We start from the raw sequence: 27,362 nt of genomic DNA, 5'->3' as shown, positions 1-27,362 counted from the left end.
CTGGGATCACAGGCGCATGCTAATTTTTTATTAGCCATGCCTGGCTAATTTTTTAATTTTTTTGTAGACATGAGGTCTTGCCGTGTTGTCCAGGCTGGTCTTGAAATCCTGGGCTCAAGCAATCCTGTTTCAAGTGCTAGGATTATAGGTGTGAGCCACCACACCTGGCTTTTCCTTTTTTCTTCTTAGGAACTGAGTCCGCTCCCTAGGATGCCTGTTTATTCATATTTAAGAGCAATGGGGAGCAGAGTGACCCTGCCACAGCGAAGTGTTAAGGCCTCTTGTCTAGGCCTTCCAGAGCCTTTCTAGCACCAGACAGCCTGGGCCATTGCTTATGTGGTAAATTTTTCTCTTGTCTTTTTAGGTTCAGAGCTGTGGTAAGGATGGAATGTGCATGTGTGTGTGTGTGTGTGTGTGACACACTCGCATTTAATACAAACGAGAAATGCTTATTTCACAGAAGGTAGCTTTGAATAAGTTTTGGGATTCAGATTTGAAGCTGAGCATAACCAGAAACTTCTACCTGTAAACTTTTTTTGGGGGTTTCCTTCAGAGGAGAAGTGAGAGAAGAAATAATTCTACTCTGGGGAAATGCATAATTTAGAAGCTGTCTGCATGTCTAAGAAAACAGACTCTGTATCTGCTCTCTAAACTCAGACTGGCAGCCAGGTCATTGTTTCTTTTTCTCCCCTCTGTGTTTGTGTAAGACGAATGGGTCTGGTGTTCTGTGTGCTCCCCAGCGGGCAGCTAAGGCTGTGGACTCCAGCAGCATTTGGCCTGGGGGAAACCTACTGCTTGTTTTCCCCTGCCTGTCTTTCCTATTTCCTTACTCTCTAACTCACCACCCCTTCCTTTCCTGGACATGCTGTCTATCCTGAGAATGGAACAGGAATATTAGAAAGGTTGAAGGGCCAGGTGCGGTGGCTCACACCTGTAATCCCAGCACTTTGGGAGGCCGAGGCGGGTTGATCACCTGATGTCAGGAGTTCAAGACCAGTCTTGCCAACATGGTGAAACCCCGTCTCTACTAAAAATACAAAAATTAGCCAGACGTGGTGGTGGGCACCTGTAATCCTAGCTACCTGGGAGGCTAAGGCAGGAGGATTGCTTGAACCCGGGAGGCGGAGGTTGTCGTGAGCCAAGATTATGCCACTGTACTCTAGCCTGGAAGACAGAGTGAGACTGTCTCAAAAAAGAAGGAAAAAGGAAGGTTGAGGGTATTTCAGGAAACTCCAAGCGGAGTGCTTCGCTCTACCACCTTTCTACCTGTAACACTATGCATTGGTCTTCTGTGGACTGTCTTGTCATTCACCTTACCTGCTACTCAGAGTGTGCCCAGGGTGTGATGAAGGGGTTCTGGATCAAAAGTTTATGTATCTTTCATCCTATCTCCTGTGATGGTCAGGCCTAACTCTGAGGCAAAGCCGAGAGAATTATTTCCCACTTCCATTTCCTTCAAGTGTTGCTATAATGTTCACTATAACCTGATTTTACATCTTTAAAACTAGAGGTGGGAGGCTGAGCAGGGGCGACATCGTACCTTGGCCCCTGGAGATCTGAATCCCTTCAACAGTCAGATAACTCACATATAATTGGCCGCTTTGCATGTGGAGCCTCCTTGGCTCAGGGCTGCAGAAGAGGAGTGCTCTCACTGTGGAATAAGGGGTGGTGACTGATACTGTCCTTCAGCCTAGTGCTAGGTAGTGCTGTTGGCCACTCAGGACGATATAGAGTGTCCCAGAAGTATGGCGGCCTCAGTGACTGCTTTGGTGGGAAGGATTCCAGGGAAGACGGCAGCTTTGCTTTGGAAGATTTGGTTCCAGGGAGGTTTAGAGGAAAAAGAGGATGATGAATTGCAGGCTTTCTCTAAAGATCCAGATGGATCCCAGACGTAGTCCAGCCAGGAAGATCTGATTTTGTTTATCTTCCTTCCCCATCTCCCTAAATAATTTTATCTTCAAAGCATGACGCAGGTGTTAATTAACACTCCCCACTCTCCTGGGAGGTAGGCAAGTGGAAACACCACCCCTATTAGTGAAGCCCAGGGGATAGCAGGTGCGGAAGCCTCAGGCAGGTGAGCCACAGAGAAGCAGAGGAGTCTTAGACCTTGTGGCCCTGCCCTCAGACCTTTATTTGGACTCGCTGCTCACTTAGTTACCTTGGCACCACCTCGCTTTCTCAGTGTCCTTGGTTCCCAGTAAAAGAGCTGAGGCTGTGGTAGAAAAGATGTATGGTACTATGGGATGGATAATGGGAAGTCAAAGGGCTGGGAAGGAATTCTGGTAAAATTCACTGTTACTGTGAATTTTAGATGCAGGATTCTGATTATGCCATCGATTTCATTCATTTGGTTTAAAAAAATAATGTACTATTTACTTCTGAGTGAGGTGTATTGCAGAGAGAATCACTTCTTCGGAAAGAGCTGGCTTACCACTAGGGATCCCGCTGATTGGGAACTTGATCCTTTATATCCCATGCTCAATCTCTAAAGCAAAGCCTGGAGTGTGGGGTTTGCTGCCTCTGCAGGTGATGGCTTCAAGCATTGGACTCTCGACATCTGGAAATGGATGAGAAACCCAGGTGTGACTGTTGGATGTGGTGAACCTCTAGAGGCTAAACTTTTCCTTCTCCTTTAACCACTTGCCTTGGTTGGCTCAGGAGAGGGGGCCCTGAGGAGTCCTCTCCCTGGGGCTGTAGGTGGTAGCACATCTTCAAGCCTGATGTTATCTAGGGCTGCCTGGGAATGATGATAATGCATGTGCTGGGTGTCTAATGAAACTGCTGGGATGATACTGAACTTCCCACTCCAGAAAAGCAGCGAGACTGGAGTCTCCAGTGGTTTCTTTCTCATTCATTAGGTATCTTGGGCATAATACAAGGAACAGAGAAGTGGGTCATTTGATCCTGTAAGTGTTGCCTTCTTCATGGGTAGCAGTTGGATTCTGCTTGCTTTGTAGGGAGCCCTGCTCCATCAGCCAATGTCAGTCCTCTTTCCTTGATGTTACAGGCTGCTGAGAACTAGCCCTAGACCTCCGCGTGAGGGTTCTTCTGCCGAAGACATCACCAGTGTGTGGAGCCTGCCCCACACCCACCCGCTGCCAAACCACGGCCTTTACCTGTGTCTTCCGGTGTTTCCCGTGCGACCCATCCTGTGGGAGTGCCTCGTGGGCTGCCCCAGAGTTCACCCCACACTCAGCAGCGCCAATGGTGAAGATGACAAGATCAAAGACTTTCCAGGCATATCTGCCTTCCTGCCACCGGACCTACAGCTGCATTCACTGCAGAGCTCACTTGGCCAATCATGATGAACTAATTTCCAAGGTACATGTTTCCAGCAGGCCTTCCTTGCCTACCTTGGGGAGGGCGCTTAGTGCTCTTAAGGTTGCAGAGGTTTACAGGCTCTCTCAAGAATATTTGTACTCCATCTTTGTACAGGGAGGGCTGACCCACATGACTGTCTCGCTCAACTGAAAAGTAACTCTGAGTTGGAGGGACAGAGTAGTAGTTTAATTTGTTATTTTGGAAATGAGGTGTCATCCTTGTTGGAGGCTTTGGGAGCTGGCAGCTTGCAGGCCAGAAAAGGGAAGGGCTGGGGATGGATGGGAGCCTTGTGCTCTCAGCTTGCTTGGTTTAGGTTGGCGGACGAAGAGTGAAGAGTGCTCCCTGCTCAGAAGGTGAATTCTAAGAAAGCAGGAGGATGTCTTGTAAGAGGGGTTCCTTAGCAAGAAGAGAGAGCCCCCCAGGAAGTTGTAAGACTGTGGAGTTACTAAAGTGGGTGGCCTTTGGCAGGGACCAAAAGTGGCTTGTTGAAGAGCAGACCGTCTGGCCTGTGGGGGCCTTTAGGGCTTATACATGAGGTAATAATGGCATGACATTTGATCATGATCAGAAGAATGGAAGCCGATTTTTCCTGAGGTGCTTAGGCAGCTGCTTTCTAAAGATGGGGCTGGGGGATTATTAAGTAAATAAACCAACATGCCAGTTGTGCAATTCAGGAAATGGATCCTTCAGGCAGCGTTCTCAGGGGAACTGCTTCCCTCCTGGCCCTAGATTCCCAGGGGAAGAGAAACAGGTTTTACTAGGCTGCACGACAAAGAGAAAGAGATCATGGGAGACTTTTCCCTTACAAAAGCATCTTTACCCAGAACCAGGACTTCACACCATTAAAGTAAAAACAAACCAACCCACCTCTACACAGACCCAGATGAAGTTTTTTGTTTTGTTTTTAAATCAGTGTTCCTCATCTGTTTACAAGACCTGCTGGAAAAGGTGGCTGTTGCTTTCTTTGTCTCTGGTTTGGTAGCCCCAGCCAGAGAGGAATGAAGGATCTAGTCAGCTCTTGTAGAACAGTCCTCTCCAGCTGGCTGATTTGACCTAGGAGGTGAAGAAGGCTGCCCAAATAACCACATCTGTAGTAGTAAGGCTTTTCAAATCAGGCCTGAGGACCGAACTCCCTATTCTAGCCTATTCTCCAGGGTCTAAGGTGACCACAGAGCTTGAAGCATACAGCCCCTTAGAGTCCTATCCTCTGGCCAGACTTGTGAATCTGCCCCACTTTCTTTTCTTTATGGTTCTGTTAATTCCTCTCCTTTACGCTGCTTACATTTCAGCCAGCCTTTAGCTTCCTTCTCAGCTTCCCTTTGAATTTTGGGGAACCCCTTGAGTCTGGAAGTTTGAATGTGAGAAGGTGTCAGTGAGAGAAGAGAGGAGTTGGTCTCTTGGGTGTTGGAATTGGGTTTGCAAAGTTGGAGGGGAATTGTGAGTTGTCGGTTTTTTTTTTTTTTTTTTTTTTTTTTTTGAAATCTCTAGAGAAATTATTTGCCTGTATCTACTGGGAAAGCCAAGGCATCATTTTTTTAATACAGGGAACCAGTGCTATGTATCATAAGAAATTGAGGTACCAATAAGGTATTTTAGCACCCTCTATGTACTAAAAACTGCAGCTTGACACTTTATAAATGTTATCTTAACCTTCGTATGAAGTCTTTAAGGTAGGTGACATGAGTCATATTTTATGCGGATGAAGAAGCTGAAACTCATAAAACTTGTCCAAGATGTCAAATCAGAGGTTCAGAGAAGAGTGATTACTTTGAGTGGGTGTTCAGGAGGGATTGCTGGAGGAGGTGGTTCTTTGATCTGGGCCTTGTAAAATGGGCAGAAGTTGAGTATGTGGAGATGGTAATGGCCTTCAGAATTTATGTCTTATCTCTTTGGCCTAGTGTACAGGGCCTTTGACAATTTGGCAGAGTCATGACTTTTTTGTTAGGTCTCCAGCCAGCTCTCCACTTTGTTTTAGCCACTCGGAACCAAGCCACATTCCCTGAATATGCAGGTATGGGTGTTTCAGGGCTGTGTGCCTTAGTCAAGAGTGTCCCTTCTTCTTCACCTCCCTCCTTCACTCCTTTCTCCTGAGCTCTTCTTCTACGTCCTTGGGCATGGCCTATATCTGCTTTACGTCTCAGGGTCAGAACCTGACCCATAGCAAGATCTCAGTAAATGATAAATGAATAGATGGAGGTTGAGCCTTGGAGAAGACAAGTAATGAGAAAAAAAAAATACTTTGTTGGCCTCATGTCCTTCCTGTCCCTTTTGGGGCAGAAAGGCTCATTCACAAGTCCAGGCCAAAGTCAGCACAGGCTTCAGTTTCATTGGCTCAGGCCGGTACACAGATGGGGTGCATTAGAGCTTGATGATTTAAAGGGTTGGGTGAAATGCCTGGCTGTGGGGAGAGCTGAGGGAGCTGCGGCTGGCATTGCACAAAGGTTCCTTTATTTCACTCCACAGCCACCCCCGGCGTTAAATAATCTATAGATTCTTATGCAGGTCTGCCTAATGGAAAGATCATTGCCCCAGCCTCCTCCTTGGAAAATAGGCCTTTCTTTTCATTTTCCCCCCCTCCTCTTCCATTTAAGAAAGTTCAAGGAGAGAATGTCTCTCCTGTTCTCCTCTCTTGACTTAATCTCCTATGCAGTTTCAGAATCTGCCCAGTGGGAGTTAGGAGCTGGGAAGCAGATAACTGGAGCTGGATCAGCAGTGTAATTAAATGATACTTTGTACTGGTAATAGGGCCTTTCATCTGAAAGCTTGACATTCGTTTGGTGCAAAAAAAAAAAAAAAAGAAAGAAAGAAAAAGAAAAAAAGAGAAAAAAAATGAGTGCTTTCATTATGAAGAAGGGGATACAAAGGTCTGAGTGTGTGACCAGCAGTGAACTGGGACTAGGACTGGAACTTCAGGCTCCCTTCTATCAGTGTGCCTAAGCCTAATGGAAGTGTAGAGTTACAAAGTTTTTAAAAACAAATGGAGTCTGTATTGCCATGGTGGCGGAAAGAATCCCGTACCAGGCTTTCTACCTTCATAGCTTGCTCTAGATCCCTAGAGGCCTAGTTACGTGCAATCAGCTGTCCAACTTCCAAGCCTCAGTTTCTCGCTCATAAAATGGGTAAAATAATATTTACTATGTTTAATGCTGTGTTAGTCCATTAGGGCTGCTAAAACAACATATGATAGACTAGTTAGCTTGTAAACAACAGAACTTTATTTCTCACAGTTCTGGAGGCTGGGAAGTCCAAGTTCAAGACAACACGAGATTCAGTCTGGTGAGGCCCTGCTTTCTGGTTCACAGACAGCTCCTTCACACTTAATCTGACACAGTAGAAGGGAAGGGTCTCTCTCTGGCCTCGTTATAAGGACACTAATCCCATTCACAAGAGCTTTGGCCTGATGACCTGATCACCTCCCAAAGGCCTGATCTCCTCCTACCATCATCTTTGGGGTGAGCATTTCAACATATGAATATTGGGGAGACATTCAGACCATAGCAGATGTCTCTAGCAGCCAGCACCTAGTGTGTGCTCATGGTGTGCTATCCCAATAACAGTCCTGAGGAGTAGGCATACACCTTACTAGGGGAGCAGGTTTATCTCATTGCATTGTTATGAGGCTCAGATGAGATCATGGATGTGTGGGTGGTTTGCAAATCACAAACCTCTATGTAAATATAAAGTAGTCTGTTTGCTTCTCTTGGCCTTACTGTCCAAAAGAAAAGAACAGAAAGGCAAGGGGGTGGATTGGAGGGAATTATTCCTGCCTGACACCAACGAGTTTTAGTTTGGCTAAGATGGGTTCACTTGGTACCTGAGGCACAAGAGTTGGATATGAGAAGGGGTAATAGCAAGCCAAGCGTGTCTGTAGAAAGGTAACATGGCGCCGGGCGCGGCGGCTCAAGCCTGTAATCCCAGCACTTTGGGAGGCCGAGACGGGTGGATCACGAGGTCAGGAGATCGAGACCATCCTGGCTAAAGCAATGAAACCCCGTCTCTACTAAAAAAATACAAAAAAAACTAGCCAGGCGAGGTGGCGGGCGCCTGTAGTCGCAGCTACTCGGGAGGCTGAGGCAGGAGAATGGCGGGAACCCGGGAGGCGGAGCTTGCAGTGAGCCGAGATCCTGCCACTGCACTCCAGCCTGGGCGACAGAACGAGACTCCGTCTCAAAAAAAAAGAAAGGTAACATGGCATTTTCTCTGTAAAATGGTAAAGAGGATAAAGGGAAAAGCTCTTTGAATTGATGACAGAACTATCTAGGGAATGTGCCAAGGCATCCTACAATTTCTTTCTTAGGGGATGTTATGGTCTAAATGCTGGAGTGTTTGCATGCAGAGGTATTTTGAGTTGGCATGAGGAATTGCTCACATTGTTTCTTCCCTAATGGTACATATAAGCCCTAGTATAAAAATATACTTTGGTTATAAAATAATAATAGCTTCACTTGGAACAGTTAGTAGCCAGCCCTAGTGAGAATAATCTAAACACTCATTTTAGTGGACATAATCTATTATGGAAACCTGGGTCTTCACAAAGCTTTTGTATGAAAATGTTCTGTCTGTCATCCTCCCTTTGCCTCTCTCCTGCCAACCCCTTAATGGCATTGTGGAGTAGGCCATTTAGGAAGGATAAATTGGATTATTCTATCACAGACCCACTTTGGGGCCTTGTGACTTCATGCCAACACACGGTTGCTTTAGTGCTCTGGGTCCTGGAGGAAAGGAGTTGTAGGGTGCTGTAGAGGGGTATCTGATGGAGGCGGGATGAGGAAACCTTTTGCTCAGTCTCCAAAACTATTTACGTTATTGTTATATGAGATCTATAGGTCAGATTATCTTCTGGTGACAAATACGGAATTTCCAGAATTACGGATCATCTCATTCAAGCCTCTCTTCATGAGGAAACAGGCCATGGGTGACTCAGTGATCAAACTGAGGTCACACAGCCTCAGAACCGGGGCCGTCCACCTCGTACCCCTCCCCAGCGTTCTGTGTGAGGAGCCCTGGCCTGACTTGTTTGCAAGCTCTGGGCAGTCTTTCTGAGGTTAGGAACATTTAGAAGGCAGGTGGGTTTTGTTCCCTGTGGGGTTCCATTGGGCTTACAGTGGTGACATTTTGGTTTTCCCTTCCTGTCTAGAGATTAGATGCAGCATTGCTTTGAGAAGAGTCAGGGAGTGAGATGTTCTGAAGCCTTGTATTGATCTAGTGGCTGCCAAGAGGTAGACTCTGCCCTTGGTTTCCCACCTCTGGCTCTGAGCCCTGGTGTTCTACACCAGTGTAGTGTAGTACCCCCGTGCAGTGGTGTGGAGGCAGTGCCACAGAGGGAGTGCTGCTGTGGAAGTACCGGGATCTGTCCCATCCTGTCCTCTCTACCTGTCAGGGCAGGGATTTGTTTCTCAATTCCCATGGCTCACCAGTTTGGTTTGTTTGTTTTTCTTTTCCTTTTTTTTTTTTTTTTTGAGACGGAGTTTCATTCTTGTTGTCCAGGCTGGAGTACAGTGGCACAATCTTGGCTCACCTCAGCCTCTGCCTCCCAGGTTCAAGCAATTCTCCTGCCTCAGGCTCCTGAGTAGCTGGGATTACAGACATGCACCTCCACGCTCAGCTAATTCTGTATTTTTAGTAGAGACGAGGTTTCTCCATGTTGGCCAGGCTGATCTCGAACTCCTGACCTCAGGTAATCCTCCTACCTCAGCCTCTCAAAGTGCTGGGATTACAGGCGTGAGCCACCGCACCCAGTCTTTTTTTTTTCTTTCTTTCTTTTTTTTTTTTTTTTTTTGTTGAGGGGGGTGGATGGGGTCTTGCTCTGTGGCCCAGGCTGGAATGCAGTGGTACGATCTCGGCTCACTGCAACCTCTGCTTCCCTCCCAGCCTCCCAGGTATCTGGCATTACAGGTGCACATCACCACTCCTGGCTAGTTTTTGTATTTTTAGTAGAGATGGGATTTTGCCATGTTGGCCAGGCTGGTCTCAAACTCCTGACCTCCAGTGATCCGCCCACCTCGGCCTCCCAAAGTGTTGGTATTACAGGCGTGACCCACTGCACCCAGCCAGTTTGTGTTTTTAATGTACAATAAAACTACTCTCTAAAATCGTGATGGAATTATCTATGTCCTGAAAACCTCATGTAAATAATAAATATAGGAACATAATTTCTAAAAATCCCCTCATTTCTTTTTTTTCTCCTGATGCCCTGGAAAACAGTATAGTGAGCATTGAGTTATATCACTAGTAGTGTTGTTAGTGGCTGCTGTGTCACATCAGACAACATAATTCGTTAAGGGTATGCACAATATAATCAGACCAGAATGCCAGTTAGCAAGAATTAAAAATAAAGATGAGGCCGGGCGCGGTGGCTCAAGCCTGTAATCCCAGCACTTTGGGAGGCCGAGACGGGTGGATCACGAGGCCAGGAGATCGAGAGACGATCCCGGCTAACACGGTGAAACCCCGTCTCTACTAAAAAATACAAAAAAACTAGCCGGGCGAGGTGGCGGGCGCCTGTAGTCCCAGCTACTCGGGAGGCTGAGGCAGGAGAACGGCGTAAACCCGGGAGGCGGAGCTTGCAGTGAGCTGAGATCCGGCCACTGCACTCCAGCCTGGGTGACAGAGCAAGACTCCGTCTCAAAAAAAAAAAAATAAAAATAAAAATAAAGATGAAAAGAAATGATATATACAATATGAGATGTAACTGTTGAAGATAATTATTCTATGAACTTATCTAACTGCAAAATAGATAATTTTAGCTCTAATTTTGTTAATTGAGCTCTAATTTTGATATTCAGTGGATATATGACATAATGATTTTCACAAAAACCATACTCGAATAAAATTCATATTTTTTAGGAGGAAGGAATAAACAGATTGCTGGCGTAAATGTCTATCTCAAAAAGTAAACCTTTTGTTTCTAGAGTAGTGGGACCTAGCTCTTTACTGGAGCAGTGGTACTAAGAAGCAGAAGGGTGGGAACACCTGCGCTCTGTGGCCCGAGCTCTGGTGGGTGCCTCTGCCACTTTGCTGTTGAATGTCAGTGTTTCTTTTTTATTTATTTTTTTGAGATGGAGTCCACTCTGTTGCCCAGGCTGGAGTGCAGTGGTGCAATCTCGGCTCACTGCAACCTCCGCCTCCTGAGTTCAAGAGATTCTCCTGCCTCAGCCTTCAGAGTAGCTGGGATTGCAGGCATGCACCACCACACCCGGCTAATTTTTGTATTTTTAATAGAGACAGGGTTTTGCCACGTTGGCCAGGCTGGTCTTGAACCCCTGACCTCAAGTTACCTGCCTGCCTTGGCCTCCCAAAGTGCTAGGAGTACAGACGTGAGCCACCATGCCTGGCCATGTCAGTGTTTCTTAAACATCACTTCTAAGCTACAGCCAAGGCAGAAGTGACAAATAATGGAAGAGTTCCAGCACAACCCAGTAAGTCCAGTTTCAACACATGCTCTACCCATTTGGCTTTTATAAAAGAGAATCACATTTCCCAAACCCAAATCACTTAATTCTTTTCTTCAAGTATGTGACCTTTGAAAGCCCTGTCTCCTACTAATGAAGCATTGGCTCTTTTATACTCCTGTAGAAGTATCTGTTCTACAGGAAGGGGTGGCAGGTGAATCAAATCTGTACAGAAAGCCTCCAAACAAAGGGATGTGGTTACTTTACAGTGTTTCTTGGTGAAAATAAACTATTTGGGGCTCATAAAGTATAGTATCTTATGGTACCTTTCCTCCATAGGGGCAGAGATTGAACGTGTTCAGGATGAAAAGAGCCATGAATTAGGCTGGGATTTTTTTTTTTCTTTTTTTTTCTTTTTTTTTTTTTTTTTGAGACGGAGTCTCGCTCTGTCGCCCAGGCTGGAGTACAGTGGCCGGATCTCAGCTCACTGCAAGCTCCACCTCCTGGGTTTACGCCATTCTCCTGCCTCAGCCTCCCCAGTAGCTGGGACTACAGGCGCCCGCCACCTCGCCCGGCTAGTTTTTTGTATTTTTTTAGTAGAGACGGGGTTTCACCATGTTAGCCAGGATGGTCTCGATCTTCTGACCTCGTGATCCACCCATCTCGGCCTCCCAAAGTGCTGGGATTACAGGTTTGAGCCACCGCACCTGGCTGTTTTTTTTCTTTTTTTGATACAGAGTCTCACTCTGTCACCCAGGCTGGAGTGCAGTGGTGCAATCTTGGCTCACTGCGATCTCCACCTCCTGGGTTCAAGCAATTCTCATGCTTCAGCCACCTGACTAACTGGGATTACAGGTGTGCATCACCATGCCCAGATGATTTTTGTATTTTTAGTAGAGATGAGGTTTCACTGTGTTGGCCAGGCTGGTCTCAAACTCCTAACCTCAAGCGATCTACCTGCCTCTGCCTGCCAAAGTGCTGGGATTACAGATGTGAGCCACCGCACCCAGCTTGGGATAATTTGTATAGCACAGTTGGTCCACAGTGGGACCATTTTAACTGTATCTCAAGAGTTTCTGGTGTATGTGGGTACTGTGCCTATACCTGCTCTTTTTATCTTATTGATTCCATTGTCTTTGCACAAATACTAATTATGTACTCTGTGTGTGTGTGTGTGTGTGTGTGCATGCACATAGCACTATTCTAGATATTATAATACTACCCTCAAATTTTCTCAGGGAACTTTTATCCTAGTTTGGGAGATAATAGATTCATGTTATGCCTTCTTGAAGTTTCTACCTCATCTTTTATGCTTCTGTTAAAACAGTTATCACAGTATGATGACACGTTTCCCATTAGCCTGTGGATTACTTGAGGAGACGAGTAATATCTTTTTATTACTTTATTTATTTATTAAATTGTGGTATCATTTTTATGTCTCTAGAGGCAGCACGGCTCCTAAGACTGGTAGGTTCCCGGTGAATATTTGAGTGAATGACTTAGTACTCAGATAGAGATCTTTATCAGTGACTTTCAGTCTGGGTCCATGGACTGGCTTCAAGGACTCCATGAAATTGTGTGTGTCATTCTGTGGGCATGTATATTTTTCTAGGGAGGGTTTCATGGCTTTCATCAGGCTCTCCACCAAAGATACTGTTGGTTAGAAAAGGAAAAAAAACACGCACACAACCAAACTTTAAGATCCATCTGTCTAGAAAACGCAGTTCTGGGAAGACTTGGTGGAAGAAGTGGCATTGAACTGTGCTTGGAAGCAGAAGCCTCAAATGTTGGGGAGGAGCTGATAAAAGGAGCGGCAGGAACCAAGAGCCAGAGGCAGGGAGCACACAGGGAGCAGCCATTCTTTAGGGTAGAGGTTGAAAAACTGTGAAAACATTGAAAGTGTAGGTCGAAGCCAGATTATTAGAAGAATAGAAGCTAGGATGTTATCCCATTGACAGTTGGTTGTTACTGAAGACTTTTAAGCAGGTAATGACGTGGTCAGCAAATGGTCAGTGTTGCCATGGTGTGGCAGATGAACTAGTGAGGAAGAGACTAGAAGGGGGCAAGTGGTGTCTGTCCATTGCAGTGGTCTGAATGTGTTCCAGGCACATGGTGGTCATTCAGCAAATACTCATTGACCACTGCTTGGCAAAGAAATAGAAGCATTCTATGGTTTTTAAAAAAATTGTCTTTATCATTTGTAGGCATGGACAAGGGGAATTGAGTTCAGGAAGTCACATGCTTTAAATGGGAGGCAGACCTGTCCCATAGTCATGCCTGCTCCCTGTGAAAATTAATGATCTGGGCACACATAGAGTTGCTCACCAATTTAGTATCAAGGGAGCTGCTTGGGACCAAATCTGGCGAATCATCTTTATGTTTTGTTTTTCTTTTGCTGCAGACTGCAGGCAGCTGGAGCACAAAATCTGCTCAAATGTGATTCTTTCTGTGTGGTTACTTTAAATACCAAAAGGAAATGTTGACTTGAGCGATGAGGCGTACCCTGAAAATTAACTCTGTGGTTTGCAGATGCCTATAAGGTTCCAATCATAAGACTGGTTTGTATATTATTAGTGTCTAGGCTCTCAGCAGGGACACTGGTAATCAAGCTTGTATTCCCAGTCAAAAATCCAAAGAAACTCTTTTTCATCAGGGTGTTCACCCTGGGAAGCAAGGAGTGGGTGCAGGATCCCTCTGTTTCTGTTTGAGCGGTGGCACTTCCTCTGGCCTCTGGAATGGTAAATCTGCACCATTGCTACTTTGGCTCTTTGTATTTGGGGGCCTGACTACAATCCACTGTCATACACTACTTGTTCGGTTCCATAATTCTTGTGTTTTAAACAACATTTATACCTAGATGGTAGGGATAAGAAGATGAGTCCTGCACTTAAAGAGCCTGTGACGTTTAGGAAACAAGGGAAAGCAAGGCTCACCATGGAGGGTAGAAGAACTTTACAGATAAGGTTGTTTGGTGTCGTAACAAACACAAGATGAAAAATTAGGCCGGGCACGGTGGCTCAAGCCTGTAATCCCAGCACTTTGGGAGGCCGAGACGGGCGGATCATGAGGTCAGGAGATCAAGACCATCCTGGCTAACACGGTGAAACCCCGTCTCTACTAAAAAATACAAAAAAAAAAAACTAGCCGGGCGCGGTGGCGGGCGCCTGTAGTCCCAGCTACACAGGAGGCTGAGGCAGGAGAATGGCATAAACCCGGGAGGCGGAGCTTGCAGTGAGCTGAGATCCGGCCACTGCACTCCAGCCTGGGCGACAGAGCAAGACTCCATCTCAAAAAGAAAAAAAAAAAAAGATGAAAAATTACATTGCTGCTATTAGCTATTATTGATTGAATACTTCCTTAGTTTTTTATATATATAGAGAGAGAGAGAGAGCGCGCGCACGCTATGTTGCCTAGGCTGATCTCAAACTCCTCACCTTCAGCAGACCTCCCACCTCAGCATCCCGAAGTGTTGGGATTATAGGTGAGCCACCACACGGGTCCCTAAAGACTTACACTTTTTTTTTTTTGAGATGGAGTCCCACTCTGTTGCCCAGGCTGTGCAGTGGCACAATCTCTCCCACTGCAGCCTCTGCCTTCTGGGTTTGAGCAATTCTCCTGCCTCAGCCCCCCAAGTAGCTGGGATTACAGGCACCTACCACCACACCCGGCTAATTTTTGTATTTTTAGTAGAGATGTGGTTTCACCATGTTGGCCAGGCTGGTCTCAAACTCCTGACCTGACCTCGAGTGATCCACCTGCCTCAGCCTCCCAAAGTGCTGGGATTACAGGCGTGAGCTACTGCACCCAGAACACTTTCTTCTTGATTGAGCACCTACTGTGTGCCAGGAACTCCTTTAGGTATTTTACTTACTCTGTCACTTTACAACATCCTTTCAGGGTGGGGATTAATTAAGTCCATAGGTTACCAGGTTACCAAGAAGCCAGATGGGTTCAGATTCAGATCTGCTCATGTACTTTTTGCTCCCACTTGGCAATGTGGCCTAGGTTCTTTTGGCTTTGCCTGTTTTATGGTCTCACTCAGTAATCCTTGTGGCAAATCCCACCCTTTCTTCCCTCCTGTCATTTCCTTTGCCTTGGTGAATCCTCCTCCTCTCCTCTCTCTCTTTTCAGTTTCTACCCATTCTTGAAGAACAGCTCACATCTTTTTTTCTTCTAGTGAGTCTTCCTGGTCTATAGGATGCTCTGAATGTCAGTGGAACTCACTGTCTGGTTGTTCATTTTAATGACTGTCTTGTGGTATGGTCTGTGTTGTTATGGTTGCATGCACTTTTTATATATAATTGTCTTGCTTCCTAACAAGATTCTCAATGTCCTGGAGTCATAGATGCTCAGAACTTTATGGCTGAAGGTACCTTTGAACCTGGAGTTTCTAGTTCAACTCCTCATTTTACAGCTTAGGAAACCAAAGCCCAGAGAGAAGCTAAGGGCCTCTTGATTTTGCACTTTGCCACCTCCCCCCCACCACACCACCGTGCACATAGCTGGTGCTTGTAAGTGCTGGAGGAAGCCCTAGGAGAGGGCTGGCATCCGGAAGATTGACAGTGTCAAGCACTATGATCTTGGGCAAGACTGTTCACCTCTCTGGCTCTCCCTTTTCTTCATTTATCCAAATGAGTGCAATAGGTTAGACTGTCTTTAAAGTTCCTTCTACTTCCCCCTGCATCTTCTGAGTCTGATGTAGTAGCATAAGGTGATATGAGGCCATATAACATAGCAGCTCGTGGTATAACCTCTGAGCCAGACCGCCTGGGTTCCAACCTTGGCTTATTCATTTGGTAACTGTGTACATTAAGTAATCCCTCTATGTATGTCTTTTTTTTTCTTTCTTTTTTTTTTTTGGAGACAGAGTCTCGCTCTGTCACCCAGGCTGGAGTGCAATGGTGCGATCTCAGTTCACTGCAACCTCCACCTCCTGAGTTGAAGCAATTCTCCTATTCTCCTATTCAGCCTCCCAAGTAACTGGATTACAGGTGCCTGCCACCACACCAGCTTTTTTCTTTTTTTGGTTTTTTTTTTTTTTTTGTAGAAGATGGGGTTTCGCCATGTTGGCCAGGCTGGTCTCGAACTCCTGACCTTAGTTGATCCACTGGCCTTGGCCTCCCAAAGTGCTGGGATTACAGGCATGAGCCACTGCGCCCAGCCCCCTTTGCGTCTTAATGGCCTCACCGGCAAATGGGAATAATAGTAATATTAGATACCTGCTGGGATTTTTGTGGAAATTAAATGCGATAATCAATGTGAAGTCCTCACCACAGGACCTGGCATATGACAAATGCTCAATAAATGTTGGAAGCTAGTGTTATTCTATGAATAGTCACTAAGGAAAACCAAATGGAAAGTGACAGAACTAGGGCCTGGCACCCCAACAGGCCTGGCACACTTGCTAGTTGCTCTTCTTTTTGGAGAGTCTCAGCAGTTGCCTTTGAGCCCTACAGCTGTCATCCGTGGTCTTTTGAGGCCTCTCATTATGGAGTCGCTTGTTCCTTATCCCAGGGGGACCAGCAGGTCTCAGGAGGTAATGAAATAGCAGCACCTTCCACCACGGCTCTCTGGGGCCTTACCTGCAGGCAGCAGCGAGGCCTCTCTAGAATGCCAATGGAAAAGCCTGTCCCTGCCTGCTTCTCTTCCAGTCTGTCAGGTGGTTACTGTGCCTCTGACCCACCTGAGGACCTCAGTCTGCTGTGACACAGCAGCCCAGGCAACTAGAAGAGAAGTCCCTGGCCTGGACAGTGAAGCTGGAGCTGAGAATTGCTTGTCAGTTTGATTCCTTCTGTGATGCTTCGGCCAGGGGGTGGGGGAATGTTTTGAAGGAAACAGCTTTCTTTATCTTAAAAAAACAAAACCAAAAGAGAATCTCTGATAACCTTTGTTTCCAAAGCACTCAGCAAAGCTGCTGAAAGGAGGGTTTGACCTGGTGACCCAGAGTATTATCTCTGGGGTAAGGGCTGCCCAGCCAAGAGGAGCTTTAGCTGTTTCCCTGTCTCCCTGGCTGGACAGTGAGTCGGAGGAGGAGGGGGAGAGGAAGAGAGGAGGAGATGGCTCCGCCAGCTGCTGCTAAAACAACAACATCTGATCAATCTGTAAACTCCCTCCCCTCCAGACCACAGTGATGTCAAGAGGCGGAGCAGGTGGCGCTGGGTCTCCCCTCGCCTTTAGTCCTTGATACCCTTGGGTCTTTGAAGGGGTAAATTGTGATCATCAAAAGGAAAATTCTCTATCTTTGGGGGCCCAGGAGCTCCTTTTCCTTCCTGTCAGGGTTGGCTCCACCAAGAGCAATTTTCTGTTTCCTCATGTATCTGTTGGGAAGCTAACTGTCACCTTAGCGTCCCAGCCGATAAATGAGGAAGCAGATAAGTGTTTCCTCACCAAAACAAAAAATCCCTGAGTGAACCCTTCTGCACTGGGCCTGTCATTTATTCCACGTTGCGTGAGCTCCTCTTACATGTTAGACCCTGGGAATACAGTGACAAACAGATGCAAGCTTTGCCTTCACTGAGCCTGTACCCAGTACCCTTTGGTTCCCGGAAGGCCTAGCACCTGAAAAAGCGGCTGGTGGCAGGAGAAATGAATATCTCCTTCCTGAACCTGGCCCTTAGGGTTATCCAGGGCGGCTGAGAAACCAGCATTTCCATAGTGCTTTCCATTCAGCTTGCCTAATTTTCATGAGAGGCTGAAGTGCTTTCAGCCTTTTGTTTCCCTGACGTCCCTGTCCTCCCTTGCAGAGTCGGCCTGAGCTAGCCCAGCCTAGTGGGGCAGCCGCCTGTTCTCTGATGCATCTTTGGAGGAATGTCTGTGTTCTCAGGACCAGGCCTCTCCCCACTGTTTACATTCCTGACCTTCTGAAAGCTGCCAGCTTTATCCACAGATGGCCTTTCCCCTTTAGATGCCAAATGTTCCAGACGACAGGTAGAACTATGAGAGGGCCTTTAAGGTTCATCCCAGACACATTCAGCTAGGAAACCTGAGGAGAGAGGAAGCCGGTGAAACAAGACTTCATGGAGCTCTTTGAAGCTCGAAGCCCCCATATTTCTTGATTCTCCCCGCAGCGGGAGAGGAAAAAAAAAAACGCAAAGTGTGTCGGTGTGGGAGGAGAGTTCCTCCCTGTCCATCTCTTTCTCTGTAAAAACAAGAGGCCAACCTTCCCTGAGCATTGTGGGGACAAGTGCTTGGAGAAAGGAAAGCCGATAAGATAAAGTCTGACAAATCTAGGTCACCCGGCTGCTGCCAGGTACCTGTGTGACTGGTCACCTTGAAACTGACAGGAGTATGGACTTTTGTTCAAGGCTCAGACTGGCTGATTTCCCATGCCTTTGTTTATTCAGTAAACATTAATTGAGTGCCATTATGTGCCAGGCCATGTGCTAGGTGTTGCAGGTCCCTGTGTGCCTCTGACAGGCAAAAATCTCCTCCTGGATCCCAGGCCTGTAACCAGGGCTAAAAAAAGAAATGACTTCATTCAAAAGCCAGTTGGTTCACTAACTTCAGAGTAGGGGCAGCCAGTCCCTTGGTAGAAGGGAAGAGCTGTTTGCAGTCTTGATTCCCTGTTCTTTGGGCTCCATCCAAAGGTCTGCAAAACTTTTTCTATAAAGGCCAGATAGTATTTTACGCTTTGCTGTACGCAGGGTCTCCACTCAAATCTGCAGCCACAGAGAGTATATAAACAAATGAGCATGGATGTTTTCCAGAAAAACTTCATTTGCGAAACAGGTGAAAGGCCCAATTTGGCCCTTGGACTGGTTTACTTAGCCCTGGGTAAGATGATTAGAATGACTGTTGTGAAATGGGTGTTGGAGAAATAGATTTCTGTGATTTCAAGAGGAATCTCAAACCAGCATGGTGGCTTGTATGGAGAGTGTAGGTGTTGAGTCTCTGTGCTAATTGACAAGGTCTTAATTGACACCCTGGTGAGAATTCCATTCCATAGGCCAGACTTCAGCCCTAGCCGTCTAGCACCCACAGGTTCCCACCGTAGGTTACAAGGCGATCAAGCCAGATAGGGCACATAGTTTCCTACAGTGTCATCACTGTAATGGGAAAACAGTGTGGGGCCCTGCTGACGGAGAGTCTGTGGCACCATTTGAAAAGCCTTGAATGAGGGTCAAGCCATCTCTGCTCCAGACTTGGCTTTGCACTAAATTTTCAGTGTGGCATTGAGCAAGTCACTTAACCTTCCTGATCACCCTGCATATATTAAATCCTACTGTATGAAGCACTGGGGATACAGAAATGAATGCAACGAAATTCTCTTTTCTTTCTTTCTTTTTTTTTTTTTTTGAGACAGAGTCTCACTGTGTTGCCCAGGCTGGAGTACAAAGGCACTGTCACAGCTCACTGCACCCTCAACTTCCCAGGCTCAGGTGATCCTTCCACCTTAGCCTCCTGAGTAGCTGGGACTGCAGATGTGCACCACCACACCCGGCTAATTTTTCTGTTTTTTGTGGAGACGAGGTTTCTCCATATTGCCCAGGGTGGTCTAAAATTCTTGGGCTCAAGTAATCCACCCGCCTTGGCCTGCCAAAGTGCTGGGATTGCAGGCGTGAACCAGTGCACCTGCCTGAAATTCTTGCCCTTAAGTAGCTTATGATCTAATGGGGAAGGCAAATAGGTAAACAGTGATAAAATGTAGTGAAACACAGTCATTATTTCACTGTAAGTGGTTGTTCCAGATGTTATGAGGGTAAAGAGCAGGATGAATGTTTACTAAGATTAGTGTTTATAAGCATTTACTAAGTGGACAAGAAAACAAAGACAAGAAAGAGGAGTCCATTCTGAGCAGAGACAGAGAAACACGACACAAGACCAAGTCCAGGGACCACAGGGAAGACAGATGGGGAGTCAGGGGAGTCTGTGCTTTAGGGAAGCAGGTCAAGGTGGATCACGCAAGGCCTAGAAGGCCAAACGAAGGAGTTTAGACACAGTTCTGGATGCTGTGAGGAGCTGGTAAAAGGTTTTAAGCAAATAGGATTTTATTGAGATGAGATGAGAATAAAACATAGCCTATTTTGGAAAATCAACTTCTTTAGCTTCTGTAAACCATATATCCTTGAGCTTTGTGTGATTATACAATGTTGATGTTGTGGAGTGGTGGGCATTGATAACATGCCATAGCCGTTTAAAAATAGTCAGGCCCGGTCCCTCCTTGGTGGTGCCTTCAGCTACACAACAAGCAGGTAGATCACTGGCAAACAGCAAGCAGTCATAACTCTAAGAAGAGGGCCTTTGTTCATGGAGGTCTGGGGGTTTGCAGGGCCTGGGCACTCTGTCTCGCCTGACACTCCTGGCTTCCTGAGTAAGGCTCCCCAAATCATTGAAACCTGGCAATTGCAACCTCATGTTGATGAGTTTTTCTCTGAATTTAAAGAGAGAATTCAGTTGCAGAGTTCCAGTGGCTTTGATGTAGCCATGAGATTTGGAACAGGGCCAAGCGAAGGTGGAAATAAGTGGCTTCTGCAGTCTTTATGTATTTGGAGAATAATTGAAACAGGCATTGGAAAATGGAGATTCTTAGACAGTGATTCCCAAATCTGACAGTACATCAGAATCACCTGAGATACAAAGGCAGCTCACCAGACCCCACCCCAGAGATTCCTTTTCTGAGGGTCTGAGAGTGATGTGGAATCAGGGCCCTGATGGCCGAGGGAAGCAAGCCACCTAGGATACAAGGTCTAAGGAGACACTCACTCTCAGGGTGGTACAGTACAGGGTCAGCACCCCACTACAAGTGCTTCCGTTGGTCCTTCTCAGGCTGTCTGCTTGGCTTTGAAATCTCCAGGTAACCCCCTGTTCCTGGTGTCTTACACTTGGACCAAACATGGCACCTCAGATTGCTTCTGCTTGTTTCTTTGCTGTTTGTTTCAATAGGGTTTACTGGCCCATCAAGCCATGGCACACAGAGGAGGGGCACAGGTGGCCCTCAGCAGGGGCAGAGAGTTATCCTTCCTTTAAGCTGTTTGCTGATTAACTCCCTTCTCTGCTGAAACCAGACAAGAAGAGGAACTCAAGAGTCAGCAGGGCTCAGAAGCCCCAATTAATGTGTAGTCCAACTGGGTCGGGGGAGTGACCCTGTGCAGTGGCCCTTTTTTGTTTTTTTGTTTTTGTTTTATTTTCCCCAGGGGCATGTGTGTCCCAGCTTACTAGAGTAGAGTTCTGCACACTGGGAGGAGGATTCCAGCCCCTGGCCGGGGGAGTTAGAGCTCCTGTGAAGCACATGCCTGTCTAGTCAGTCCCTTCCTCCCTGGCCTGCTGGCTGGGCTCTGGCTGGTGTTAAGTTGCCCCAAATACCCAGTCTCCTGTTTCACATCCTTAGGCAAAGATCCCATGGCCAAGGTGCCCTTTCGGCTTAGCTTTCCCACCGGCTGCTCGCAGACAGATAAGCTTCTGACAGTAGGGAAGGGGGAAGGTCCAGAGGTGGGTAGGATGCTGAGCAGGCCCCTTTGTCTGCAGGCACAGTGGGCTCTGCAGCTTGCTGTTGGATGGGGCAGGCACTGGGTGGTGACCAGCTGCCTGTCCCCAATCCTCCACTTCTTTAGTGGCAGGTGGAACATGGCTTGGCTGGGGCACAGTCGTGTATATGCTCAGGCTTTACCTTGGGATGGAAATTGGAGGCTGAGTTTGTAAATGTGGAGAGGCGAGGAAACTGTGTTTGGGTGAGCTGGAGAATGCAGGGGCTGCCTGAGCCAGGCTCTGTCTCTGCATAGTCTGCCCTGGCTGTGCCAGACTCCCTCTCCAGACCTCTCAGAGATGTTTCATTCCTTGGGCTGCGTTGAACTGAGACATAGCACTGCTGCGAGACAGGAGGGAGAAGGAGCCAGTGGACAGAATGTTCTCATGCCTGGATGCACCGGCCACAGCACAGGCTGGGGCCTTGGGAATTAAGATGAAACTTCTCCCCTTTCTTTAGCCAGTCAGTATCTTTAGTAACAAACGAGATTACTGCCTGGATGAACTGGTTTTAATTTACCTTTCTAAAGTGATAAATGTGCTTAAAATGAAAATGGGAGTGACGAGGAAGTTTGCACAGTTCACTTCACTGGTCTCACTTCTTTGGGGAATGAACATGAGCTCCTGGACCTGAATTCCCACCTCCTCCTCTCTTCCTGTCACTTGCAACCAAAGCAAGTATCTGAAACCTGCTGGCTATAGGAATTATTACATTATGTGGAGTTACTTGATATCCCAGACAGTCCCCAAGGAGAGGTCCCCCGTCACGGCTTCCAAAGATAACCTTGGATGTAGGTACCAGAGTGACAGGACCCAGAAACTGGGCCTCTGTGTATAAGTTGGTCTTGAGTGCCCAGAGGCTGTTTTAAAATGTGTACAGAAAGGTAGCAATTAAATGTTTGTCTTGGAATAACCCTGGCCTCTGAATTTTCCCAGAAGCCCTAGCCTAGGGAAGATGATTAAAAATAGATCTGAGTAGCACTTCCTGCTTGGCAGATGGCTGATAGCAAATGCTAGACTTGCGACTGACCTTTCCTTTCTGAAATCTCCTCTGTTTCCATGATGCTAATTGAGTCCCTCTCTAGGCCTAATCAAAGGCTCCTTAGCTGGTTGCAAAAAAGAAAAATACAAAAACCATGGCTTGCTCTCCTGGTTGGGCTCAGTTCATGGAGCAACATGAAAGTGCTGGAATTTGCATGGAAACACCCACTCTGTGGTCTAACTGGCTGGTCCTTGTTTAGAAACTAACAAGTTCTGCTTTCAGATTTACTGCCCAGTGCTGCTAAGGATCCCACACCCTCTCCACTCCCTTCAGTAAGGAAATATTTGTGCATTGAAGAGTGATAAGAATGCCCTGTGTTTAGATGTGGGCACAATGGACAATGCTCACCACACAAAGCAGATGCCTAAGAGAGGCAGGGGCTTTGTAAGATGTGTGTTTTAGGACTGACTCTATCCCCATCCACTGTTGCCTTTCCTCATACCCAAGGTGGTTGTGAGAAGTGAGAGGAAATAGTGCTTATGACAATGCCCTGAGGCAGTATCAAAACCATGGAACATACAGTGTGGTGTTATTATTACTTTTTAATTTTTTGAGACGGGCTCTGTTGCCCAGTCTGGAGTGCAATGACATGGTCTCGGCTTACTGCAACCTCCGCCTCCCAGGCTGAAGTGATTCTCCTGCCTCAGCCTCCTCAGTAGCTGGGATTACAGGCACGTGCCACCACACCCAGCTAATTTGTATTTTTGGTAGAGATGGGATTTCGCCATGTTGGCCAGGCTGGTCTCGAACTGACCTTGTGATCCACCTGCCTCAGCTTCCCAAAGTGCTGGGATTACAGGCGTGAGCAGTGGTGCCCAGCCTATTTTTATTATTATATGTTGTAAACATCTCAGGGCCACCATTGATTTCTCCTCGAGTTGTTATTCTCTATAGGAAAGAGATGGGGATGTAGCTGGACTGTACTGAGGAGTCCTTAGCCGCGAAACAGATGCACTTCCAGCTGCTTAATCACTATAGATGGAGGAGGTCGCGGGGGCTTCTGTTGGCTTTCAAGGCCTCACAGCCTCTTTGACCTTACTTCCTCTTCATGAAAGCCCTCTGCTGTGATCAGCCCTCCTGCAGCGCTCTCATCTCCTCCTGTCCCATCCATCTTCTCTGAACTCCTTTAACAACCATAATTTATTGCCACAAATTATACTGCTTTAGACTTAATGTATTTTAGTCCCGTTTTCTAGGTGGCTAGATGGACTAGCTGTGTGCTCTCTGCGGTGCCCAGCAAGGCTCTGGACATGGCTGTTCATTAGATATTTGTTGATTTATCATCACGGAGACACAGTATTTCTTCATTCGGCCCTAGCACAACATTCTGAGCCATTCCCTTCTTATTGGACACTTGGGTTTCCCTCTAATTTGTTACCGTCAGAGATTGCTTCAGTGTGACACAAAGCTTTTTTGCTCTGGAGATTGTTTTCCAATGCTTGATATTTTGCAGCAAGTCGGGCACTTGCGTTGGCCAAGAAAGATTGAGCACCCAAATAAGTGGAAGGGGTTTATGTTTCTGTGTCTAAAGATGGGAGTCTTAAGGAATGATCAGATAAGGTCAGTCATCTGATGAGCAGAAAAGACTTGCTTTTTACGCAGATAAACAGGAAGTTTGAAAACACAAGAGAAGTCTGAGTCAGAAATGTTCATTTAATATGCGAGGCATCTATTCTCTTGAGAATATGGACTCACAGAATGTTCACCCTTGTAAGAGACCTTGCTCAATCCCTTCATTTCACAGATGATGCAATCCCAGTTCAGAGTATCGGGGATCTAGCTGAGGACACCATCCTAGTTGAAGGCAGATGATCTAGCCTTGCCTGGCAGGGGTGGAGTGGGTAGTCTGGATATTCTGACCCAGTTATGTTCCATTTCTGGAGGGAATACCGAGAGGCATCAGTGTGTGCTCTTGCATTTTGGCAAGCACCCTATGCTCAAATCCTTCTAACAATTATATGCCCATGTCTCTTTCATAAGGCTCTTCGGCTATGAGTTCTTCAATCCCCACCATAATTCTTACCACCATGACCCTTTCAAGTAACATTGTCTCTTCCTTGATCTGTTTCACACAACTCTACTCCTAAATCCAGTCCCAGAGGGTTGGAATAAAATGGTTGAAGGTGGATATATGCTAATGCGCTCACGAGAGGAAAGCCTGATGTTGGACAACTGCCACAGCAGGGACAATCACGTAAATCTATGTACTTTGGTTTATGCATGCAACCTGGAGCCCAATTAATTGTTTCAGTAAGGCCTGGTGCTTTGATTAGCATTAGAAGAAAAGTGTAGGAAGTGTCTAGGGAACACCTTTTAGTATGAAATGGAAAAGAGGTATAGAAAACAATAGTGAACATAGACCAGGCCACATAGGGAAAATTTGAAGGGACTGGTAGGAAGAAGGTGGATATTGTTATCCCATTTCACAGATGAGGAACTTTTGACCTGAAAGCTGAACAAACCAAGAGGACATGGCAGAGGAAGTGCTAGAACTGGGAACTGAATCTAGTCAGTTTATCCAACTGCATAATTCTTTCATTCTACCAAGCTACTAAACTGGGAGAAGTTACATAGAAGGAAAACCTCATGTGGGAGAGATAAGAGCTTTAAATCTATAACCTGAAGTATAACGGATCTAAAGATGGAGGAATCAGAAAGCTCTAAGGAGAAAGAGCTCAGCTCACATGAGGAATTTTGGCATTGTCAGAGTCATTGGCAGTAGAATGGGCTTCCTCAGGAGGTAGTGAGTTCTCGGCCCCTGATTCAAGTATTCAAGGAGAGGTTTGGTAGAAATGTAGGGGAGAGCCATGCTTCAGGTGCATGGTTGACCTTTATGAGTAGGGAGGGGTCTTTCAAATCCCAGTATCTGTGAGTGTATTTAAAACTGGATAAAGTCGCGTATGTATGTTTTCCTTTGAGATCCTCCACTGTACCCAAACTATAGCCCGCTGCATGAGATTCCAGTGGCCTGTAATTACTTAAATATTTCTCTTTACCACTCCTGAAGCATTCTTTGGTATTCTTTGCTAGTTCTTTGCCGTGTGGTCCTGGTGCCAAAGAAAGAAGGGATTTAGAGTTTCTTAGCTTTTAATTATTTGTTTCCAAGAGATTTTAAATTAGAATCATTCATTCAGTTTTTTGAGACGGAGTCTCGCTCTGTAGCCCAGGCTGGAGTGCAGTGGCCGGATCTCAGCTCACTGCAAGCTCCGCCTCCCGGGTTCACGCCATTCTCCGGCCTCAGCCTCCCGAGTAGCTGGGACTACAGGCACCCGCCACCTCGCCCGGCTAGTTTTTTGTATTTCTTAGTAGAGACGGGGTTTCACCGTGTTAGCTAGGATGGTCTCGATCTCCTGACCTCGTGATCCGCCCATCTCGGCCTCCCAAAGTGCTGGGATTACAGGCTTGAGCCACCGCGCCCGGCCTCATTCAGTCTTGAGATGAAAAAGCTGTTTTTAGGCTGGGACTCAGAGGGTATTCCCCTCGGTGGTCCTCAGTCAGCCTTAAGCATTGTAGGTGTACAAATTTAATATTATCTGTTCACTTGAGTGACCAAACTCTGGTGAAGTGATTCACAGTCACACAACTCACAGGAAGTTAATTGGGAAAATGCAATTCTAATGCATTAATTTACAGTGGAGCAGATCATCCTGAAAGCTTGGACTGTATGTTGTCTTTGTTGAAGATAAACCCACTTGAGCGAGAGAATTAAATTTAGGACATTGCTAAGTCAGTATGGAATCAGAGCAGAGAAATTTGAATAGCCTAAGAGATTTTCATAACTTCTGACAGGTTGATCCATCCTTCTTCATCAGAGAGACAGACTTTCCCAGTGAATACCCTCTAGAAAAATTTTGGGACTTAGAGTCAAAAGCTGTGGGTTTAAAGTTCTGACCTTGACTTACAAGCTGTGTGAAACTGGAGAAGTTTCTTAAACAGCGCTGGGCTTCAGTGTCCTCGTCTGTCTTGGCGGTTTTATCAGTTCACATGTGAAAGTGTTTTGCATTTTCTGGCATACTGTATACCTGTCAGTTCTAGTCTCATTCTGTTTAGGCTCCCTTCATTTTAGGAAGTCATTTGGATGGCACCTTCATGACCCCATCTTCATTTCATTCTTCCCTGGACTTTAGAGCCACACTGCCTGGACCTCTGTCATCATTTGTTAATTGTGGGTTTGTTTTGTTGTTGCTGTTGTTGTTTTTTGAGATGGAGTCTCTCTCTGTCGCCCAGGCTGGCATGCAGTGGCGTGATCTGGGCTCACTGCAACCTCTGTCTCCCAGGTTCAAGCGATTCTCCTGCCTCAACCTCTCTAGTAGCTGGATTACAGGCACCCACCACCACATCCGGCTAATGTTTGTATGTTTGGTAGAGACGGGGTTTCACCATGTTGGCAGACTGGTCAGAATCTCCTGACCTCAGGTGATCTGCCCACCTCAGCTTCCCAAAGTGCTGGGATTATAGGTGTGAGCCACAGCGTCCGGCCAGATTGTTGGACCTTAGGCATATTTCCTAGCCTGTCTTTGCCTTACTTTTCTCATCTGTAAGGTGGGAAGAATGATTGTACCTACCTGATTTTCATTGTTTTTTGTTGAGAGGATTAAGTTACTTTGCTTGGAGTTACTGTTTGAATCCTGCCTGATACATGGTAGTTATCATATGAGTGTGAGCCATAACTATTATTTCATAATTTCTAACTCACTTTTATGAGCTACCTCAGTCTCATCTACAAAGTCTAATTTCACTGTAGTGATTGCTTATTAGAAAGTAGCTGGGCATGGTGGTGCATGCCTGTAATCCCAGCTGCTCGGGAGGCCGAGGCAGGAGAATCGCTTGAACCTGGGAGACAGAGGTTGCAGTGAGCCCAGATCACGCCAGTGCATGTCGGCCTGGGCAACAAGATCAAGACATCATCTCAAAAAAAAAAAAAGAAAAGAAAAAGAGAGAATATTTTCAAAGCAATCCCCTCTGCAGCATGCGGCTTCCGTTGTGGAGGGCGGCTTTCTCAGGCCTTCTTTGCCTAGATTGGTTACAAAGGAAGTCTTACTTTGGGGGTCGGTAGGCTTTGCTCACTGACCTTACAGGCAGCCTTTGAATATAAGAACATTTTCATTTATGCCCATTTGGCTTTGGGATCAGGAATGCAAACTGAA

The 27,362-nt window shown here is 46.4% G+C and overlaps 1 protein-coding gene and 2 long non-coding RNA genes across 7 annotated transcripts in view; 2 read left to right on the top strand and 1 right to left on the bottom strand.

Moving 5' to 3' along the window:
* The window catches only part of YPEL2 (yippee like 2), a 66,528-nt gene that overhangs the window by 16,815 nt on the left and 22,351 nt on the right, over nucleotides 1-27,362 (top strand). For 4 of the 5 annotated variants that reach the window (XR_013406407.1, XM_015119122.3, XM_028836255.2 and 1 more), the window contains exon 2: nucleotides 3,008-3,321. Coding sequence is in view for 4 of the 5 variants with exons in the window: in XM_015119122.3 (XP_014974608.1) it covers nucleotides 3,205-3,321 (117 nt within the window). In the remaining variant the exon portion in view is untranslated. Of the gene's footprint in view, nucleotides 1-997; nucleotides 3,322-27,362 lie in introns of all 5 variants that reach the window. The other variant, XM_077970915.1, reaches the window with a different exon arrangement.
* The window catches only part of LOC144335501 (uncharacterized), a 28,040-nt gene continuing 9,425 nt past the window's right edge, over nucleotides 8,748-27,362 (bottom strand). Inside the window, exon 2 of the long non-coding RNA XR_013406411.1 lies at nucleotides 8,748-8,932. This is a non-coding gene — a long non-coding RNA (uncharacterized LOC144335501). The remainder of the gene's footprint in view (nucleotides 8,933-27,362) is intronic.
* On the top strand, nucleotides 13,963-27,150 carry LOC144335505 (uncharacterized). The gene is made up of 3 exons (XR_013406415.1): nucleotides 13,963-15,688; nucleotides 25,466-26,433; nucleotides 27,078-27,150. It is a non-coding gene; the product is annotated as an uncharacterized LOC144335505 (long non-coding RNA).

Source organism: Macaca mulatta, chromosome 16, assembly GCF_049350105.2.
Source record: "Macaca mulatta isolate MMU2019108-1 chromosome 16, T2T-MMU8v2.0, whole genome shotgun sequence".
Taxonomy (NCBI): Eukaryota; Metazoa; Chordata; class Mammalia; order Primates; family Cercopithecidae; genus Macaca; species Macaca mulatta.
Note: the sequence above shows the minus strand (reverse complement) of the source record. Positions and strands in the feature narration are given on the sequence as shown.